Consider the following 13,368-nt stretch of genomic DNA (forward strand, 5'->3'; position numbering starts at 1 on the left):
AGGAAATGTTGTAAAAATTTATTTAGTCACAGCTGTTTTTACAAGTAATTTCAAATTTTATAGTTATAATTGTACTTCCAGTTGTAAATTAAGTCTTCAGTAGGATTTGGGGAGTTGTTATACAAGGTGTCATGAGGTTATGTGTGTGGCATTCCATGTTGTGGAAAATACAATAAATTACATTGCTATAAAGGTAAACACTTTACACATATAATTAAAGGGGAATGTTTGCACAGCCTATAATTTTACAACTTTAAAGCTTGGCGTAAAACTTACAAATGTATACAAACTGCCAGAAAGATACATGTTTTTATTATATGTAGACAGATACTGAATAACCACTGAGAAATCCCTCTGAGATATTAAGTACTGAATTTTGTTTCCCATCCCCCCTCAAGTTTATGTTGAAGCCCCAACCCCAGTACCTTAGAATGTGACTGTATTTGGACACAGAGTCTTTAAAGAGATAATAAAGATTAAATAGGGTCATATAGATAGGTCTAATCCAATAGGCTGGTGTCCTTATAAGAAGAAGGGAAAACACCAGGGACGTGTGAATACAGAGAAAAGGCCACGAGAGGACACAGTGGGAAGGTGGCCATCTTCAAGCCAAGGAGAAAACCCTCAGATGAGACTAAACCTCTGACACCCTCACCCTGGCCTTCTCAGCCTCCAGAACTGTGAGAAAATACATTTCTGTTGTTTAAGCCATCAGGACTATAGTATTTTTTTTTTTTAACGTTTATTTATTTTTGAGACAGAGAGAGACAGAGCATGAACAGGGGAGGGTCAGAGAGAGGGAGACACAGAATCTGAAACAGGCTTCAGGCTCCGAGCTGTCAGCACAGAGCCCGACGCGGGGCTCAAACTCACGGACCGCGAGATCATGACCTGAGCCGAAGTCGGACGCTTAACCAACTGAGACACCCAGGCGCCCCGGGTCTATAGTATTTTGATAGAGCAGCTGTTACAGATCAGATATAAATAATATCATATATATAAATAATATATATATTTAAAATGACATATATTTATAAATATATATTATTTCCCACAAAAATTCATATGTTGAAGTCACAACCTGCAATGCGACTGTATTTGAAATAAGGCCTTTATGGAAGTACTCAAAGATTAAATAAGGCCATAAAGGTGGGGTCCTAACCCAGTAGGACGGACACCCTTATAAGAAGAGAGACAATACCACAGAATGCTTCCCCCATGTCTGTGCCCACAGAGAAAAGGACACAGTGAGAAGGCAACTATCAGAAAGCCTGGGAGAGAGGTCTTATCAGAAACTGAATTTTCCAGCACCTTCTTCTTGGACTTTTAGCCTCCAGAATTGTGAGAAAATTAATTTTGTTGTTTAAACCGCCCCCCCCCCTCCCTCCCACCCCCTGGCTATAGACTTTGTTAAGGCAGGCCAACCAAACTAATACAGCAGCAAACTAACACAGATACAGATTTCGGTCATAAATACACATGTACGAGTAGATACACGCACATGCAGACTAGCGAGGTGCGGTCAGATTATCTAGAGTTGGATCTGAAGACGGTGGGAAGACTTTTATTATGTCTTTGCATATTAAGATTTTTGTCAGACTACAAATGAGTATACATAATTTATGTTTATGCAGCCAGACCGTATCTGGATATAAATTAGGAAAGACAGAATTGTTTTTATGAAGTGGGGTCAATGCATGGGTACCCTCAAAGGAAAACATGCTTTGGAAATATTCACAAATTGATTACTGCAGCTTTCAGAGAGAAAGGAAGAGGGTGGGCTTAATCTACCTGACGTTGTCAAGAAAGCACATTAAATTTGGACTCTGCCGGTTCAAATTAAACTTTTTACATGTAGATGTTGTATTCCTGTCACTTATCAAGTTACCTTAAGAAGCTTTTTATTAAGCCTGACTAATTCTCTAACAGTACAAAGAAAGATGAGTTCCTTAAATATTTAATCCATTTGTGACTCAAAGTGTCACTTTCAGAATGTGGCTGTTAAATTCTTAGAATTAAAACTGCTTTGTCAGACATTCAAGACATACAGTCACAGCTCATACAATGCATAAATTCAACATTTCATCTGTTCATCAAGAGACTTTATTCCGAATGCTGTATTTAAAATCCCAACCTGGCAGCCTTGTTTGTGACCATGGAACTCAGGAATCTTTGACGGTAAGATTCCTACCCACCAAGTTCTTGGTCTTTCTCCTGCTTCCTCCTTCATCCAAGTGTTAATGACCTAAAGGTTAGCCACCCTCTATCTGCACAATCTCTATTCTTTTTCACTGTAACTCTGTTCTCCTTAACCCATCCCGAATCTTGTCTCCTTCAGAAAGCTTTTCCCCTATGACAGCAGGCAACCACATCATAGGCCCCTCTCCCCCTTTGTATCCTCCTAAAACACTGAATACGCCATGACTTTAATTACACATTTTTTATTTGTTCTCTCTCAGTACCTTGAAGGCTACCCAAGACTAGCATCTGTGTTCCTCAAGACTGGATCCCCAAGAAGACAAGATCAATCAGGCAACCACATCAATGGAGCACCTTATACCCCCAAAACCAGACACTGGATTCCCATAAAACAAAACTGGAAGACTGGATACAAGAGGGGACAGAAAACCACAAACACACACACACACACACACACACACACACACAGCCATTGCCACAAAGACACAAGCACACAGGCACAAATCCTGAGTGCCACATGATTTGTTAGCGCTCAGGGTTCATTCCTGAGGTGCTGCTCCCAGTACCATGCCAGGGGCTAAGGTTATAGCAGTTGCTGGTTGAGTCAATTTCTGAAGGAGAAAGCTATCTTTTGATTGAAACTTAAATTCCCCAAGGGATGTTAAGAGATTGGAAGATTACACACTAGCTATTTAGCTTTCACATTTACAAGTCTCAGTTTAGGGAAGACCTATTCTCAGACACCGTTTTCTAACGTTAGCAATGTAAACAATCACTGGAAAATACTTCTAGCATAATTCCCTGAGCAGGCTTCCTTTCCTTCCACCACCACCTCCCACACCCTTCTGACTTAAAATATAAGTATTTACATGTAAAACGTAAAACACAAAATGGCATTTTAGAATCTCCAGTTCCAGTCACTTTCTATTTTTTTTACAAAAAAAAAAAAAAGCATGTCATAAAAAAGACTTCTGTTGCAATGAAAAATAGAACTAGGAAACAACTAATTAGAAGGGAAAACACTCCACTGCCACGGTTGTTGGGACAGAAACAGCCAGGGGCGCCTGCGTGACATAGCCAGTTAGGCATCCGACTCTTATCTTGGGGCGGGTCCTGATCTCATGGTTCGTTGAGTTCGAGCCCCCCATGGGGACGTGCGCTGATAGCGTGGAGCCTGCTTGGGCTTCTATCTCTCTTTCTTTCTGCTCCTCCCCGGCTTGTGCTCAGTCTCTAAGTAAATAAATACACATTTAAACTTTTTTAAGAAAAGAAAAGAAAAGAAAAGAAAAGAAAAGAAAAGAAAAGAAAAGAAAAGAAAAGAAAAGACAAGACACACAGCCAGCGCTGGGCGGCAGGCATGCACACCCCCGGCAGGCAAGCACCCGGGCTGGCAGCTACCTACCGCCTTTCATCATGCCTACTTCATAGCACTTCCGGAGCCGGCAGGCCTGACAACTCTTCCTCCTGTTCTTATCGATCGTGCACTGGTTGGTAGCTGGACACATGTAGTCATTATGTCCTAGTAAGAGCAAGAGAACAGAATTCACATTATTTCAGGAAACAGAGCCAGTCAGAATCGACAGGGAAGCTGCCTGTTTTCCTATCACTCACTTGTGTTGCGACTTCGCATGCCATCCTTTTCCTGCCCTTCTCAAAGTGTGGGAAAAAAAACTCCCCGAGCCTTGATTTTTGTCTCAGCCAATCACTTCCGGAGTTCTTTGGGCAAAAGTCACCTTCAGTTCATACAGTTGATATTTGGAGGCACGAGGTTTTATGTACACTCACACACTTTCTCAACAAAGGCTTTTCTTTTTTTTGGACTCAGGCCACTAGCTAAAATCGTCGAAATAAAACTGTTGGAACTTCCAGACAGTTTCAAAGTGGCCTTTCTTACGGTCTAATTGGAAGAATCTTTAGGTAGGTATTCAAATGCAGCCTGGAACGCCTAAATTCCAGTCCAGGGTGCTGAGCTGGGGTGGCGGCCAAGTTCAGTCCTTAAGTTGATAAGTTAGTCCGTCACTTACTGGCTGGAGGACGCTGAGTGTATTAGTTAACATCTCTAGGTCTCACTTACCCCTCTCTCACCTAGAGAAAGTAATGGCGCCCACTATGTGGCATTTTTCTAAGAATTAAATGTGAGACTACATGTCAAGGGTTTACCAGTGCCCTGGATGTGGTAAGCACTCAATAAATACTGTTGCTGTTACCGTTTATTAATCCTCTTTCTTTATTAATCCTCTTTCTTTTCCCTCTTGTTGACTGACTCCCTTATTGCTCAACTGCTTCTCATTCACGTTCATCACGTGTGACTCTGTCCCACAAGAAAGGGCTCCCGTGACCTCACATCACTCTCAAACTTCCATCTTACATCCTACCCCTTCTTAGTTCAACTCCTCAGAGACATCTGCACACCTGAGGTCTGCTTTGTCCTCACCTCTCCTGCATGGCTCAACCCACGCCTGTTTTCTCCCTTAGCTGTCCCACAAAAGCTGCTTAAATCCTGATATCACCAATGACTCTTATTACTGAATTCAACAGGTATTTCAGCCCACATCATACTTGACCTATCAGAAGCACCTGACAATTCCTCCCTTCCTCCTGAAGCATGCTTTTCCCTTGGCTTCCATAAAACGAAACATTCCCGTGTCCTTCCTACCCCTCAGGACATGGCTTTCCAGTGTTATTTGCAGATGCACTCCAACCAACATTAAGCTAATCTGCACGGGGCTCAATGTCAGGCCCTTCTTATGACTCCAAATTCTCACAGGAGAATCTATTCCACGGCTACAGCTTCCCTTATCATAAATGCAGATGACTCACAGATTTATACGCAGCCCAACTCTTCTCTGAGTTCTCGGGACATACAGCCAATTGCCCACAAGAAGTTTCTGCTCTAAGATTCAGAGGTCACGTCCATGTCTTTATCCCTCCAAAGCAGTCTGGTTTATACTGTGCAGAACATTAAACTCCACAAATTAATAAATATTGCCATGGTTTTATGAAGAAGTCCATGTATAGAAGTCTAAATTCTTACACCCGAATTTAGACTATGGAGATGATGTGTACTATTTTAAAATGTTTCCCATTCTCAAAGAAAAAAATGAGGAAATATCACACCCTGTAATTCAGATCATCTGTGTCTCCACTTTCTCATTCACTAAAGGCAAGACGCAATGTGCAGGGACATATTGTGTGGGTTTTTTGTAAGTTTATTTATTTATATTGAGAGAGAGTGGGGGAGGAACAGACAGAGAGGGAGAGAGAGAATCCCACGCTATCAGCATGAAGCTGAGCCGGGGCTCCAGGAAGCAGGAGATCATGACCTGAGCACAAATGAAGAGTCTAATTAATGCTTAGCCAACTGAGCCACCCAGGCGTCCCTGCAGTGAAATGTTTTAACTACAGAACTCTTTGTTCTTTATTCAGTTGAAGGGTCAATCTCAAGTAGAATAGGGTGGGTGGGGCTTTAACAAGAAACGCTGGTCTCATAAAACTTGGTGCTTCATCTTTTGATATACATTATAAAAATTGCTACGTGCACAGGCTTCAGATAAAATTAACATGTACATTCTTCTTTTGTATATAGGAACCAGCAAACTAGACAGAACAATTGTAAACTGACAACTTTAGTAGGAGACCACACACTGCCTCAAACATCCCGGTTAGAATTGCCTTCATTAACCGGGACAAACTGAGGAAATAATAGAACCAGAAATGAAATTTACCTAAACAAGCAAAAGGTGCAGATTTCTGATACCTCAAGGAAACTTTCAGTGTTTGGTCTCCTATGATGTTTATGCAGTACACACTTTAACACCAAAAAAATGAGGTTACATTTAAGCCTCAGAAGAAAACAGCCGATGATCATTCAAACCAAGAATTAACTTTGATTCGCTTTCCTCCCAAAAAGGGTTGTTTTGCAAGCCAGAAGACAGGAGAGCTGAATGGGGTCAGAGGCCAATTGGCTGAATGTTGTATTTGCATTGGTCATCCATTGTAGATGTGTATCTTTATAGAACCAAGTGAAATTCCTGAACTGACATGTTTAACAGATAAAAGACGCCAGATTTGTGCAATTGAATTCATCCCTTAACAAGAAAAGAAGTAGGTGCAGAGCAGAATCAGGTTTGTAATACAAGCCTCTGGGGACAAAATGGATTTTCTCCTGCCCCCAACTATGTTAAAATTTAGAATTGGTAAATTGGCAACAAGAAAAAAAAACAAAAACGAAGAGGTAACATATTTGATATATACAATTAAAACAAACTCTTCTGAACCAAACACCATTAACAACTATTTGCACGTCTTCAACTTACATCAGAGAAGGAAAACCACAAGGTAGTTTTTTGTTCCCTGAGGATAACTTGGTAAAGGTATGTAATTAAAGCAATCGATTTTAGTTTCTTTAAGAAGAAACTTCATTTTACATGTTATTATTTGCTCTTATGAAAACAATGCCTATGAAAATCCTATTGAAGGAGAGCTAATTAAAAAAAAAAAAAAAAAAAAAAGACTGAGGACCCTAAAGAGCTCCCTGTACCTGTGACCAGATGAGCCCCAAGGTGCCTTTCCCACAGGCCTGGATGAAGCACAAAAAGCCAAAGCCAAGATGTTAGGCTCAGGTGAAGTTTTGGAGAAATTATCACTATTTTGTTGCCCATCAAAAAAATAAAGATAAAGCCTTTGCACTAATGTGGGGTCTGAATAGTTATAAGTGGAGAGAAGCGGAGATGAATGAACCCTAAGCAGAAAGCTAGAGGAGCGAAAGGAGAGTCGTCCGGGAGCAGGAGCCACCAGGCCGACCTAGGCCAGCAGATGAGCTCCTGGGCCAGCAGATGAGCAGATGGCTCCTGGGCCAGCAGATGAGCTCAGATACAGCTTTTTCTCACACTTCTCTGGGATTCTTCCTCTCGACTTTTTGTTTTTCCTTTCCTTCTTGTTTTTCTCTCCGTCAGTAGCAGCTGTTTCTGCATCGTTACCACCACATAGAAAGACTCCATTTGCCAGTTACAAAAATAAGCAATGACCCATGATTCAAAAGAAACATAAAACAGACCAAATTAAAACAAGCAAGTGACGAGGTACTGTTGGTGGACTGTAAACTGGTGTGGCCATTGCAGAAAACAATATGGTGGCTCCTCAAGAAATCACAAATAGAAACACCACATGATCCAGCAGTTCCACTACTGGGCATTTACCCAAAGGAAACGAAACCATTAGAGATATATGTACTACCACGTTCATAGAGGCATTATTAATAATCACCAAGGTACGGAAACAATCTTAAGTGTTCACTGACAGATAAATGAACAAAGAAAATGTGGTCTTTATATAAATATATTGGGGTATTATTCACCCTTAAAAAATAAAGAAATCCCATCATTTGGGACAACATGGATAAACCTGGAGGGGATTATGTTAAGTGAAATAAGCCATACAGAGAAAGACAAATACTGCATGGTGTCACTTGTGCGGAGTCTTGAGAAGAATAAGGTCTGAGGATCTGATGTAGAACTTGGTGACCACAGTTGATAACAATGTATTGTTATCAGTGAAATTTGCTCAAAAAGTAGAACTCACATTCTCACTACACACACACACACACACACACACACACAAGGTAAATAGGTAATGGATGTGTTAACTCAGTGGAAGGAATCTTTTCACAAGGTATATCAAATCATCACAATGAACACTTTAAACATCTCATAATTTTGTCACTTAGGTTTCAATGAAGCAAAACAAAATAAAATAAAACAAAAAACCCAAGCAGTAGCCTGAGGGGAATTTAACATTGTCTATCTTTCCTTTCGCCACACAGCATATTTTCCCCTCAGCATATTCTGGCAGACATCTCCGACCAAATCTCTTTGCTGAGCTTCCCACCCATACACCTACCTGCCCACGGTCCACGGAGACTTGATTTTCTCACAGTCTCGTCAAAATGAATGTGTCCCAAACACAACTGTCAGTCATCTTTCCTCATCAATGTCTTCCTATCTGCCACCACACCACACAGCCTGAGACGTGGTGTTACTCAAGATTCTCTACCCTCCTCCTCACTCACATGCGTGCACACACTAATCAGATCGATTATTTTTAAGTTCCTTTTCAAAGCAAAAGCCATTTTTCCTGGGCCCACCATCCCTACCATAGCTCATACCATCTCCAGTACCCATTATTGCAACAGCCCACTAAGCCACCCCCCGCCTCCCACCTTCCCCTGCCAACCATTGCCCCCTGTGTTGCCAGGTGGTTCTTCTAAAATCATACACTGCCATGGCGCTACCCTGCTTTAATATGCTGGTGCTTCTCAAAGCTCTAAGGATAAAATCAAAATGCCTTAAAACAGCTTACCAAGCCGTTCCTGATCAACCTCCTTTCCTGCCTTATCTCTTACCAGTCTCTAAGTTCTAAGCATGTCCTCCCGTTCAACCCTGCTCCTTTTGAGCCCCAGGACTTTGCACACACTGTTCCTTCTTGTGGAAACAGACTTTCCCTACTCTTGGCTCAAGTGACTCCCACTAATCTTTCAGGTGTGTCAATCGAGACGTCAATTCCTCTGGGATTCCTTTCTGCCCCTCCAGTGATGCCTAGCTTTTATCCTGTCACAGTCCTTACTATATTGGACTTTAACTGTTTGTCACAATCCCCAGGTCACTTTAAGTTTGACAAGGGATAAACTATACCTGTCTCATTTATCACCATTAATCCTGTGCCCAGCACATTCTCAGGCACACAGTGGAGCTCAGCAAGTATTTGTTATCTGGACAAAATAAAAAGTTGCCAAAGCTCTGTGTTGCCTCCCCCCACCCAATCCCATCTGGAGCACAGGCCTCCCAAGCGGGGCAGGTTGGAGTTCTATGAAAGAAGTAATGCCTGAGAAGTCAATGGTCCCAAATAAAGAGATGGCCGCCACACCTCAGGACCCCAAAACTCAGGTCCACAAGGGCAAGACGTGGTCCTAAGAGAACTCGTTGTAGACACGAGAGTTCCAAAGAATTTTTAATAAAAATCAGTATTGATTTTCAGTAGAAAATGAAGGATTAAAAACATTCAAGGTAATGCCAAGGGGAAAAAAAAAAACCAAGCTATGCATTAATCATCTCTGAGTGGTAGAGTGGGCAAGGCAGAGAGAAGATGTAAAAAAGCTTGACGTAGCTTTGCCAAATTCTTAGGGCTAGAGAAGGAGGAATGGGAGGAGAAGGAGGTCAAAGATTCTGGTGGCTTGTGCCAGGATGTCTCAAAAGTTATTCTTAACATTAATCAAAAAAGAGGATCTGATCAGGGAGTGGGGTGGGAAGAAGAGATGTGGAAAAATTTTAAACATGTGATATTTGAGATTTCAGTAGCACACCAACAAGCAAAACTACCCAACAAACTATTATAAGTGTAGTCCCAAAGCTTGGGAGGCATGTCAAAATGAAGTTGGAGATCCCATGATCCAGAAATTCCATTTCTGTATATGCCCAAAAGAACTCAAAGCACAGACTCAAACAGATATTTGCACACCCATGGTCACAGTAGCATTATTCACAACTCAAATGTCCACTGGCAGATAAATGGATAAAAAAATAGGGTATATACATACGACGGAATTTTATTCAGTCTTAAAAAGAAATAAAATTTGGATACATGCTACAACACAGATGAACCTTAAAGACATGCTGAGTGAAATAAGCCAGACCCAAAGGACATATATTGTATGATTCCAACTAAATGTAAAGTACCTACACTAGTGAAATTCATAGAGACAGAAACTTGAACAAAAGGTATCAGAAGTTATAGGAAGGGGGAAATGGGGACTTTATTGTGCAATGAGTACAGAGTTTCCACTTGGGATGACGAAAAAGCTCTGGAGATGGACAGTGGTGATAGTTACACAACAATGTGAACAACTAAATACCATTGAACTGTACAATTGAAAACGATTAAAATGGGAAATTTCATGTTATGTATGTTTTATCACAAAAAATGAAGTTGGATGCATAGGAAGCATCTCCATGAGGCAGGGCGGGAAAAGAAATCAAAGATGTGCATGTTAAGTCGGCCTGTTCAGATTTTCCTCTTTAAAAAATGCCCTTGAGCCCAAGGACTAGCCAGCAGTATTGGCCATATGGTCCGCTTAGACCTGGCACCACGCCAGGTGACTTTAGCCCTTTATCTCATCTAAACATCAAAACTGACAAGTCAGGTCATTGTAACTCCCATGTTATAGAAGCAGAAACTGAGACCCCAAGAGATTAACTAACTTGTTCAAGGTCACTCAGCTACTACAGGCAGGGCCATGATCAAAGCCTCTTACTCCAGGAACACCACCATAGGGCTGATGACATGGAAAGAACTCGATACCTATCTAGCCAGATGTCTAAATACTGTCACACTTTAGACTATTATCAAAACATTTTTCCCTAACATAATTACAATATCATATCACTAAGAGGGCATTTCAGAAGGAGCAATGAAATTATTTCCAGGACCTGTGATTCCTAAGACTCCCAAAGTTAAAGATATGAGAGATTGATCCCATGAAATATATTCATCAGTAGATAATGGCATATACTATCAAAATCTCCCTGGAAAACCTTTCAGCACATCCCAGCATAAAATAGAGAGAGAGCAGAAGGCAAGGTATTGAGGAAATAAATAAGAAATTTACTTTCTGTAAAATAACAACTGCAGTATTATGTTTGGAAATAAATTTTGACTCAGATATTAAAGTGAATATTCTCTGATTTATAGCCAGTGCAACCAGCCAAACAAAATGAAACAGACTTTGGCTGTCTCAGTGAACACATTCCTAAAAATCCAGTGAGGACATTCAATGTGCCATGATTTGAACTATTTCACAACCACATCTGTATGTAATGGCATGCAAATAAAAACGCCATGCCTTAATAATGCAGCCCAAATTATATTTTTACAGCTAGTCAATTCTGTGTCTTACCAGTGACAACAGCCACCTTCAAAGGGAAGCTTGCCTTTATTTTTTAAGTGAAGTAAAAACATTATGTGCATCGAAGGATATTTTTAAAAGAAAAAATATTTAAAGGAATTCTAGGAAAGATGATTGTCCTGGAAAGTTTCTTTTTCTAAATGAAAATGAAGAGGAAATCCGTTCTTCACCCTTGTCAGACCCCAGTCTGCTAAAAATTTTAGCCGGGGCAATGACATGATCCCTCTCCTTGTCCAGCCTTGCTTACCATCTACGAGACCACAATTGTTTTAAGCACCTGGCACAGGACCAAACCAACAGCTGCAATAAAGGAAAACATAATGAAATCAGTGACCACCATCTCATTGTAACACACCAGAGACAATGAACCAGTTCCAATAATGTTTCTTAAGGCTCAACAAGTAAGTGCAGTTCCACAGCCCAAAAAAGGACTTTCTGAAATTGCTCCTTCTGGGACAATAGATAAGCATCACACCGAAGGGAGCGCTGTGACAACCAGTGTGACTAGTTCAATGCCAGGCAGCATTCAGCTCACCTCCAGACCCCTCTCCTTCGCTCTGTTCCATTGTTTCCAGAGAGTTTCCCAAGCTTTCGTCCTACTTGGAGTCATTTAAAGTCCAAACACTGGTGTCCAAGAGCAGTAGGAACTATTTCAAAATGTTCTTGTGCAAAGCTGAGGACGCGAGTAAGAGGGAAATGGGTTGGCGATCAGAGCGAGAGGGCACAACCTCAGAGACCCTGAGCACCATTGTGCTTACTGCCCTGGATTTCTGGAACCACTAAGAAGCTCACTGGCCCACCCTCCCGCTCCTGGGCAGGTCACTGCAGTGCTTTAGGTGAGAAGGGAAAGTGGGGGGGGCTTACAAAGATCTGATGTGGTGTGGACTATGAATGTCCCTTAAGCTTCTGGCCACCTAACCACTAAATAAGGGGTTTCGTCTGTCTTCAGGAGCCCTCCAGAATGAAGTCCCTAGTAAAGTTCCTCCAAGGCATCCTGATCAAAGTCATGAAAGAAGAGGCAGGAGCTTCTGTTTCAATGGTCAAAATATTCCTCAAGCACATTTTAACATGAGCTCAGTTATTCCCTTTCTATCTTTAAGTCCACTTCAAAAATGAGGAAATAAGCCAAAAGATCGCCTGTCAGATTTAGAAATAATGACTAGTATACACTCTCAGCTTCAATAACAATTTCTCCCAACAAGCAGAAATAAATGGGTTCATTCATTGTCTTGCCAATGAACCTTCACACGATGGTTGTTTGCGTAAGACATCTGTGCATAAAGACAACTGTTTTGTATTTACTTGTACTTATTCACGTGGTAAACTTAACCCAGAGTAGCACAGATAACCTCACGTGTTTTCTAGGCCTCGTGGTTGGGGATAGCTTCTCCCACACGTGCTGCATGCAGTAGCCCAGCGGCCCAGAGAAGAGCCGGATGAATGTTACACGCTCAGTGAACAAATATGTGGGAATATGTTAAATCCACACGTCCTGGGTATCCAGACAGCTCAAGTCTACGGTGGCTAGACGGCCCTATGAGGAGAATTCTCCCAGAAGAGCCAGTTTTCTCATTTCCCAAGAAGAGAAGAGCTTTCTCATTTCCCAAGCGTGTTCGGGTTTCTCCGTCTATATGCTTGTCCACACCCCCACTCCCCATTCCAGCTAATGAAAACAAGAGAGCCTGGAAAAATCTAGTCTCCTCCTCCACCCAACCCCAAGAACCAGCCTCCAGAAAGAAGATGGCCTGAGTGTCCTGAACAAGCTAAGTTGCTGGATTCTTGGCCCCAGGTTCTCACCTCTAAAAGGAAAGGGAAGAAGAACCCATTCTGGTTCTAAACTTTGATCATTCTCTCTTTTCTCACCTTCCTCGGGGATATACTTCCTTTTCATCTGGCTTCTTAGGGTTCAAGTTTGGTGATTTTTTTTTTTTTTTTTTACTGCTTAAGGTTTTTGTCTCCATTTGTGGTTGCTGCACTAAATGGAAGGAATAACAGGCATATATGGAGAACGTCACAGGGCTCAGAGCACTGGACTTGTGTATGTGAGTCTAGGCGCGTATGTGTCACGGGATCCCAGGTGAACCAGGCAATCCCTCCTGATTATTTGACACCTTCCCTAGTGGCTGCTATGAGGCCCTGACAGATAATATATGCAAACATTTGATTCACCATTAAAGTTGTACCAACAGAATGTATTAATTACTATGGACTAA

The 13,368-nt window shown here is 41.5% G+C and overlaps 1 protein-coding gene across 5 annotated transcripts in view; it reads right to left on the minus strand.

Moving 5' to 3' along the window:
• ESR1 (estrogen receptor 1) overlaps nt 1–13,368 on the minus strand; it is a 421,083-nt gene that overhangs the window by 192,622 nt on the left and 215,093 nt on the right. For all 5 annotated transcript variants that reach the window (XM_053904374.1, XM_053904373.1, XM_053904372.1 and 2 more), the window contains one exon: nt 3,602–3,718. In XM_053904374.1, coding sequence (XP_053760349.1) covers nt 3,602–3,718 — 117 coding nt within the window. The remainder of the gene's footprint in view (nt 1–3,601; nt 3,719–13,368) is intronic.

Source organism: Panthera pardus, unplaced genomic scaffold (genome assembly GCF_024362965.1).
Source record: "Panthera pardus isolate Hobbes unplaced genomic scaffold, ASM2436296v1 HiC_scaffold_17, whole genome shotgun sequence".
In the NCBI taxonomy this organism is placed as follows: Eukaryota; Metazoa; Chordata; class Mammalia; order Carnivora; family Felidae; genus Panthera; species Panthera pardus.